Source organism: Lycium barbarum, chromosome 1 (assembly GCF_019175385.1).
Source record: "Lycium barbarum isolate Lr01 chromosome 1, ASM1917538v2, whole genome shotgun sequence".
NCBI lineage: Eukaryota > Viridiplantae > Streptophyta > Magnoliopsida > Solanales > Solanaceae > Lycium > Lycium barbarum.
The window spans coordinates 139004949-139014456 of record NC_083337.1 but is presented as its reverse complement, the minus strand read 5'-3'; the positions used below and the strand labels follow the sequence as shown (position 1 = coordinate 139014456).

General features: G+C 34.6%; 1 protein-coding gene across 1 annotated transcript; it reads right to left on the bottom strand.

Moving 5' to 3' along the window:
• Nucleotides 1-3035: 3035 nt before the first annotated feature.
• LOC132639624 (probable pectinesterase/pectinesterase inhibitor 34) lies at nucleotides 3036-7254 on the bottom strand. Its single transcript, XM_060356067.1, has 3 exons — nucleotides 6117-7254; nucleotides 5177-5313; nucleotides 3036-3954 (listed from the first exon to the last, which is right to left on the bottom strand). The coding sequence occupies exons 1-3, from the start codon at nucleotides 7082-7084 to the stop codon at nucleotides 3257-3259; spliced, it is 1803 nt and encodes a 600-aa protein (XP_060212050.1). The 5' UTR covers nucleotides 7085-7254; the 3' UTR covers nucleotides 3036-3256.
• Nucleotides 7255-9508: the final 2254 nt, after the last annotated feature.

The window sequence follows — 9508 nt, the reverse complement described above, 5'->3', positions numbered from 1 at the left end:
TTTAAGTTTGTGGACTAGCTAGACTTGAAATGTATATGAATTGGCCAAAGAAAGAGGGAGCATACATAAGGAGTACGCCTGATATACATATCAAATGTGTATATCATTGGTATATCATGTGTATATATGGACAATTTAGCCGTATATGTGGTGTATATTAACGAACCAAAGGATAGGCTTCGCTTAGGCTTGAATACTCAGTCCAAATTCAAATTTAGGAAGCATATGGGCCTGGGTCATTTCAGCTAAATACTAAGGTAGCCCATAATTTAACTAAGTCAAAATGGGACACAGCAGAATCTTAGGAGTGAGCTAATAGGCCTTCAGGCCCACTAATCTAACTGAATGTGTATGTATGTGTTTGGGGTGTCCATATATATAAATTCAGTAGTATAATTACTAACCGGTTTCCCCTTTCTTCTTTTTCCTCTTCACTGCATGGGCCACTTGGGCCGAGTCAAAATCGAGGTTGTTGGGTTGAGGCCCAATAGACCAATTCTTTCATAATAAAGACAAGTCCAATGAAGAGAAAGGGAAGCAAATATTGTGGATGCGCATGAAGGCCCAACCATGGGTAAAAATGGCCAACTAGGGGCTTGGTACCCCCCTAGCCTACCCCTTCTCTTTTATTTATTATGTCCTTTTATTTTTCAAACTGTTGTATTATATTTATGTAAACTTGTAAACATTCACATTATATTAGAATCTTTATTTTTAGAACTAGTCGTCTTAGGACAACGGTATATATGCCGTTTAGTAGACTTTAAGTCCCTAAACGATTTCCAAAAAAATCGGCTTAAGTATAATGATTTCAAGATTTTAAAAGAATAACAAAACAATTTTGGTGTAAGTCTGAATGGAAAAGCTAAAAAGATTTCAAAGTCACAAGTACTATATGGCATTCTCTCTAAACCTGATCCGTTTTTAAAACAAAGGATTATATTTTACAAAATGAACCAAGTTCTGGGTAAAATTGAGATAAAGCTAAATGATTCTAGGACCAGGTCCAACAGAAAAAAGATGAACGTTGTGGGCCGAGGCCCACCTGGTTTTAGAAAAAGGTTAGATTAAAAGACTTGGGCCAAAGCCCACTGAAACATCTTTTATTTAAAGTTGTTTTAAAGCTCAATAGTACAAAGGCTAATCAGAATCGTTATCATTCATATACACGGATAATAAAGAGTTAAACCAATTTTTCAGGTTCATTCATATAAGCGAAATGTGTCCGCAATATAAAGTATACACGGATAATAAAGAGTTAAACCAATTTTTCAGGTTCATTCATATAAGCGAAATGTGTCCGCAATATAAAGTTTTCGAGATAAGATGTTCCGACGTATTATACGGATTGACCTGGGCAAAGTGTGTGATTAAGCAAAGAATATAAATACACCCATATATGTACATGTGCCAAAATCCAAAAACACGTTTATATATATACTTTTACAAATGAAAATACACTATCCTTGTATATAAGAGGAGGCTATTATTAGCCGGATATCCAAAATCCGAATCTAAAGTACCCTATATGTAAAGGGAATATATTCAGTTCTTCTAAAAAATTAAACGATATACAAACAGTGACAACCTTTTATAAACGCGAAAAATAATCACTGAGTAAACAGTTTAAGCAAATAATCACACACTGGAATTCGAAGGTCAATTGTATGTACGGATCCTTAATACTAGGGTGCCTAGCACCTTCTCTAGGGGATCACCAAAACCCTTACCTAGAACTTTGGATTACGAAGGTTTTTTCACTGTATTTGAATAAACCCTTCAACCCGATTTTTCTAATTTTCTAAAAATTAGGTGGTGACTCTTTTTCAAAACAAGCCCGAAAGAGCACCAGCAAGTTCTTAGTAGCTTTCCGAACTCTAACTTCGCCTGCGAAATGTGAATCGTAACAGTATGTTATATTTGTCATTAATCATTTATATAAATCTTTTAACATTTCGTAGTGTTATATTTTTCATTATCCACTTATCATTTCCTTTTTCTTAAAATTTACTTTTAAATTTGTAGAAAATTATTAAAAATGTAAATGGGCTTATAACTACAGTTATTTTTAATATGCCAGAGAATGCACTGGCTTACTTGCTAAGTTTGAACAATTTTGAGTCATTATTTGCATGATCTCCTCTTTTATTCATTATTCTTTGCCATTTAGATTCATTCGTCCATGAAAAGATCGGAGAGGTTTAAAGGTTAAACATAACTTCAGCGTTCTTTATAGAAATTAAATTAATTTTACTTTTTATAGCTATCAAATGTCACGAAGTTATACTTTTGCTAATTAGAATCCATCCGATGTAATCTGAAGAAAATTTGCCAGAATTATTATCAAGTAGATAAGGAATCAGACATGGATTTAAGTTTATTATGTCTTCAAGATGACTCTTTAGCAATTTTTGTTGTATGTATTATCTCAAAATCTTGAGTTTACATATTGTATTGTTCTCGGTTAGGTTGCTATTTGAATATGCATAAAGAGAAGAAAGGAAGTGTTACTGCCCACTTCATGATATATAGACTATTTCCTAATATAAAATTATTATAGATTATTTAGCAATATATTTTGATTTTCTTTATCAACCGCGCGAAGCGCGAAGCGCGGGTGTCTTTACTAGTTGTATATATATAACCGATGGACTTCCTCAATAATCATATTTTACTTTTCATTTGTTTTTATTAAGACATCGATGAAGTCAATCAGTTTTTTCAATTAAACTTTAGCGCGTCACTTTTATAATTCCTCGATGAAATGACCTAGATTCCATCCGTGGGTACCTTTTAATCATTCGTTTTTAAGTCAAAATAGCAAAATTAAGTCAAGTCATAAGTTATAGGAGTAATAAGTTATAAGCCCAACCAAACTGGCTCTTACGTACATTCTAAGCTCAACATCCACGAAATTCACCACTAATTAAGTTGAAAATTAAACAGCTTGAATCCCATTGTTGCACAAATGTGAAAGCTTTCACCTTCTCATTGAAAGGATACCTTTTGCTAGTATATATGATCTAATAATAACAAAAAAGAAAAACAGATTACATGCACTTACTAAACAATTGAAAGCTGAAATTTGGAATATTTCTTCAGTCAGATCACCAATAATGGAGCAAATACAATTTAGAGGCCTAATTATTGTAACTTGAAGTGAATACTATTAATGGTACATATATATGTTATTCATATACCACTGCACAAATACATAAAACTCCATATTGGAGTATGTTCATTATAACCATTAATTTTAGGTATTCAACCCTGCTAAGAAAGCCACCCCTGTTGAAGGCAACCACGATGATCCGAAAATGAACTGAGCTACGGTGAATTTGCTGGCCTCTTCCGTGGAATTGATCACACGATATCCAGGCCAAGTCACCCGTTGTCCTAATGCTGCTCCTGGACCATAATTCATATACTCCCCATAATACAACGTATCAAGCGCGAATGTAGCATTCCACTCTAACCAACCATGCGGGTGTATATGATCACCCAAGTAAGATAACATGACAACGGTTCGCGAGTACAACTTCCATGGTCGTCCTAGATATGTGGGGAAGCTCCCTTTAGATGCCTCGAGGTCGGATGCAGCTACGATTTTGCAATTGTGGATTGAAATGCCAGTGTTTTGATTAGGATCTTTCCTGTTTTGAGCAGTGATGGTGTTCTTTTGAAAGTCCATAGGCTTTCGAGCATAAATGCTGCATTTTTGGAGGACCACTGCTGCATTACCGAAGATGAAATCAACTGTCCCATAAATGTCACACTCGCGATAGAATTGGCGCTGGGAGTGCACGTAGAGAGTGTCTTGGTATCCGATGATGTTGCAACGATAGATCACAGCATGATCAGCGCCAACGCGAAGAGCAACTGCTTGATGCTTGCTTGGTCCTGCCGAATTTTCAAATGTTATGTCCCTTGCAATGAAACCAGCTCCAGTTGCCGCTGTAGATCAATAAAGTTGCACGGTTAGGCCATGAACCTTTAGTTAAAATGACATGGTCCAATGTTACAGAGGTGGTGAGTGGTAACAGACTATGATGGGTTAAAGTAGTAAATAGTATAGTCTTGGGGTTACATGCAGGAGGTGACGAATAAAAAATTTATAAGTCATGTGATTAAGAAAGACAGTCAAGTGACATTAATTTTAGAGGGCCGTGAGTATTAATGACCCCACCTCCTAACATGTGATTATCTCTTTCAAAATGAGCCTACCATATTAGTAAGGTCATCTCACTATCCTTAGTGCTGCTCTCCAGATTATGGATGAAAAAGCCAATCATGCCATGGATAAGGATCAAATATTTGTAATTTTATTGTAATACTTACTCCGTTCACTTTTACGTGTCCACACAATCAACTTTGCACATTCGGTAATAATAAATGAAGTGCATATTTTACCATAATACCCATAATATTAGTGTACAGACTTAAATGATTTGGAATGAGTAATTAATGCTAAGGACAAACAGGAAAAAAATAAAAAAAATTCTCTTGATATGCCAAAGTGGACAAGTAAAATTGAAAATCAATTTTTAATATAGTGGACAAATAAAAATAAATGGAGGAAGTTATATATTATATTCTCAATAATTTTTCACAATTTTGTTGAAAACAAAAATTGTGGGGCTAACATCCTATGTCTTGGGACTAATGTTACCATCTATGTGAAACACCACCACTTCCCATAATTGGTAAAACACCACTATTCGTGCCTCCACCTTTTGTAATAATGTATCTAACATATGCTTTGACAGAATAATAGACTAATTGGGATCAGAATTTTTTTTCTATACCAGCTAAAAAGAGAAAAGAATTAGACTAAGATGTTTGGAGGGTAGCATACAAGTGACGACTAACCACGTGAGGAGGCGTAAGAGACTTAATTACGAATTCAATGATAAGGCCAAGTGCAATTTTCCACCAATTTCCACCACACACCAGAAAACATAAAACATAAATAGAGTAACAAGAGGCACCAGCCTAGCAACGAGACACTAATGCTTATATTTTCAAACAAACATCATTCCACATGTAATATAGTCAAGGTACATACAAAATTGACATGTAATAATTAAGGTACGTACAAATTAACGACTGAAGTATATATCACGGCTATTTTAAAACATGTAGTCAAAGCGAATAAATAAAAAGGTTTGGTCTGTACCGAAAGACGCGGTATGGAATGTCGTCAGATTCTGTGATATACTTTTGCCACCTGATATCAACGTCTTGCCCTTACCGTCACCTATGAACATGACATTCGTCTTTTTCCTCCCTATTTTCAGGTTATCTTCTTCATACCTGTCAATTTACATGCAGAAAAAATCAGATTACAGGTCAATTGAGCCATGAAATTTCAAATTTTGCATTATGGGGTTGTTTGGTTGTTGTGTTAGGAGACAATTTATTCATGTATTAAATTTTGCATAACTTGTACCATGTTTGATAGCATTGTTTTGCTATGTATAAAATTCAATACACCATATATGGTTTGGTTAGCAATTTAGAATCCCTCATATATAACTAATACATGTATAATAAAATTACGAGGGAATCTACGTCTTATTTTATGAAGAATAGAAATGGAATAACTGATAAACCATGTATAATTAAACCACTAATACCTCCATATTTAATCCCTGCATTATTAAAACTAAGTTATGCTACAAACAAACGACCTCTAAATTAAATACCCTTCTAAAAATGTAGGATAGGAAATAGAATAACTAAACCATGTATAATTAAACCACTAATACCTCCATATTTAATTCCTGCATTATTAATACTAAGATATGCTACAAACAAACGACCTCTAATAAAATACCCTTCTAAAAATGTCAATTAAACGATTTTAAGTCCAATTCGGGGAGGGGGAGGGGAATCAATTCGATAACACTTGAGCTAATAGAATAGCATGTTGAGGAAAATTGAACTACTCAATAACAGCAGTCATTACCACAAAGAAATGAGAAGGCCAATGCTATAAGTACGTACGGAGTACTGAATCTATCACGTGGGATGAAAACAAGGACAAAAAGATAAAGTACCCTTTGATTAAAGAAGTAGTGAAAGCGTAAAGGTAAAATAATTTAGTAATTTTTTACCTTCCTTCCTTGACGTAAATTATTATCCTTCGAGAATTGTAATTTGGGACCTTCTTAATTGCCTCTGCTATTGTCTTAAACGTCCCGTTACCATCTTTTGACACGATTATATCTGCTTTAATTACCGACACTGGCGCGTCTAGTAACATTCGGTCTTTACGTGACAACCATTTCGGAAAATCCTCATGATTTTTCACCGACACAACAGTACTAACACGATCACGATCATATGATCCCATTAATCTACGCCGTCGATCGTGTATTGGCACCCCAGCGAAATCATCGTTACCGTTCGCGGCGGAGTAAATGGCTAAGCAATTACTAACCAATTGAGACAAGTCCTTTATGTTTGCCATCATTTGGTCCTTGACGATCCCGCTGACATCAGCGAAACCTTCCGCACACGTGTCCTGATTTGTGAGGGCGGCGCTTAGCCACGTCTGCACGTCGTGATTGTTCCCGCCAGGGGACACGGAGGTTAAGGAACGGGATAGGAGGTAAACTGAATCTTCTAACAGCTCAAGGCAATCCTCGTAAGCGGACCTTGTACGCGTGTTCATGTCAAGGGTACTAATTTCGGAAGCCATGTAAAATGCTTTGCCGAAGCGTTGGAGCGTCACATTGATGGAAATGTGAACCAGGTCGGCGTTGGAGGCGGAGAGTGCTTCGGGGAATTCATGTAATGAGTTTAAACATAGTGTTTTGAAACGAGTACGACTACATGTTCTTGATATTGCCTTGCTAGGCTTTAAGTGTCGCACTGTACGGGCGCCCGTTTTATTTCGGACTGTAACCAAAACTGTGGCGGAGATTGCTGATGCAAGTATAAGAATGGTGGAGATAATGAGTAGGATTTTAAGTTTGGACCATTGATTGGGCCTAGAGGTGACATTCTCTTCATATTTTGGGAGTATTTCTCGGCGTGAGAGATCTTTAGGCTTGGGTTTTCCAAGCCTGCCATATTCCATTTTGGGTTTTAATTTTCTAGTAGTACAATAAGAAGGGAAATGCAGTTGTCGACAATAAGTAGAGTGAACTAATGGAGCATGGAGGCCGGGCAAGAATAGTGTTTTCTTTGTTGTGAGTGACAAAAGAAGAAAGTAGAGTTAAAAGACTTGAGTGTTGGATAGACTGAGGAAATTCATACATATATAGTAGGGCGGTGGAACTATGTAAGGATAGGATAGCGTCAGGATTTAAAGTTTAGAAATTCCAAATTTATCATTGAATTAGTTCATTTAGTTATTAAATTCATAATTAAATCTTTTTTTATATATATATATATTGATTTTTTTAATATAAATATAGGATTTAAAGAAAGTTATTGGATTCGTCCTAGCTTGTACTAAATATAGTATATAATTCTGCCCTTGTGTAATGGTGGATAAGCAAATTCGAAATATAATTTAATGGTTTTAATTTTAGATTTTTATCACTTAAATAACTGTTACTAAATTTTGACATTGATTGAAATTTAATAACTTTTCACATAGAATATATATTTATATTTCGTATAAAATATTTGGTTCAATATTCAGCTGAACGGGTATAATCTGCCCTTAATTAAGTGAACGTGTGTTTTGAGGTAAAAATAAAGGGTCTCCTCCCACCCCTAGGAATGTAAGTGCCAATGTTGGGAAAAAGGGCAAGGTTGGTGTGAGGTCAATATCAAGAGGAGAATTAGCTGTCCTCGACTTACAGGAGCAGTGAATGGAGGATAGTGGTAGACTCGGATAGTATCTCTACTTGACTTCTTTTTGTTGTATTCTTTGATCAATCCGGTGTGCATTATGTTAAATGTACAACAGCTTGTGCTACCCAATTGCTGGTAATACTTTAATTTGTTAGTAGTAGTGGTATTTAATTTGAAGCAAGAATATTCACGCTGGAGTTTGGTGACTGGTGAGGGTCATCCATTTGTTATAGTAGTTAAATGCACAACAACTTGTACATTATATTTACCCAATTGCTGGTAAATACTTTTGGATAAGTTTGTTCAAATTTTGGTGATGGAGTTTTTGCACGGAGATTATATGGATTAAGAAGTGGGGCCAGATGAGATGAATTGTTACAAGAAAAGGGTCATTTCAGATTAGATGGATTAAGACAATTTTGGGAGTAGTAGAACTAGATGGAGTAGTAGAATGTGCTTGAACATGGCTTAGTTCCACTGTCTCTCTTAATTAATTTGTTTTTTTCTTTTGAGTATCTTCTGAAATTTTCGACCTCTTATTCTTATAGTATTTAAAATTTGTAGAAAGGAAGGGATCAATAATATAGAGGATAAAATAAGTACTGCTATTACATTTTTAAAATCATCATTTAGTGGTCGAATAGAACGAAATGAATGTCTATAAGTTAAACTTAAAGAGGGTGCCTTACTCTTTAACACTAGATTGAAAAAGGAAAATGAATTCACTTATTAGTAATAATACTTTCTAGAAGCATATATAGGCTCCAAAAAATGATGTGAAGTTGATATTTTCATGCTGCTCTCGATTATTCTTCCACAAAGTTTGATTGTATAATTAACCACCCTACCCCCGAGGAAAATAAAACATAATGTCCCACCTCATAGGACTGCTAGAATCTTTTTTAACTTTGCTGAGTATATTGTATTCGCTCCATTTCATATCAAGTGTCATCTTAATTAGTTAAAAAAAATTATTTCATAATAAGTGTTATTTTAAGAAATTAAGACATAAATTGACTAGTCTTTTTCAACTCTACCATTAGATAAAAAATAACAAGTTAAAGTAACATCTAAAGGATGATTGAAAAAATCACATAGTAGCTTGGTATTGTTAGGTTCCTAATGTCAAAAGGATTACTACTTGTGCATGTTCTAATCAAAAGGAAAAAATAATTTATTTTTATTATATAAGAGTAATTTAGTAAACTTCACATTGCACATTTACACTATTGATTTCTTAATATGTGTGTTTTTTATTAAAGTGACACTCATTATGGGACGGAGGGATTAATAGTTATTAAGCAAATAAAAAAAGTCGGTGCTTATATTTTCAGATTTCGATATACAGTGATAATTGTTTAATGGACTATAAAAGATTAGTTATGATGAGTCAACTTAGTTTGCTGTAGACGCTCACTTGTAATGCGTATTTAAACAATTTCACTTGTTGAATATGATGATGAGATCTTTCCCAACTTTTAAATGTCTTTCAAGTCTTTTATCTAATCTTTTGAATCTAAATTCTGCATTTGTTAAGGAAAGAGGTGGCTTTTCTTGAGGCACATATCTTTGTGGCGAAGGTGATCTAATCATATAATATGTAGTTTAAACAACATAATAAAAGTGTATTAAAAGCGCATTGCTTCTTTTGGGAAAACGATAGTATCACTTACTCCTTTACAGCCAAAATACTAACTAA

What these genes read in the sequence shown, in the direction of transcription:
- LOC132639624 (XM_060356067.1), bottom strand. Translation starts at nt 7,084, where the DNA reads ATGGAATATGGCAGGCTTGGAAAACCCAAGCCTAAAGATCTCTCACGC. An exon ending in ATTTACGTCAAGGAAGGAAG is followed by an intron (nt 5,314 to 6,116) that starts GTAAAAAATTAC and finishes GTAAATTGACAG; the next exon opens with GTATGAAGAAGATAACCTGA. An exon ending in ATTCCATACCGCGTCTTTCG is followed by an intron (nt 3,955 to 5,176) that starts GTACAGACCAAA and finishes ATTGATCTACAG; the next exon opens with CGGCAACTGGAGCTGGTTTC.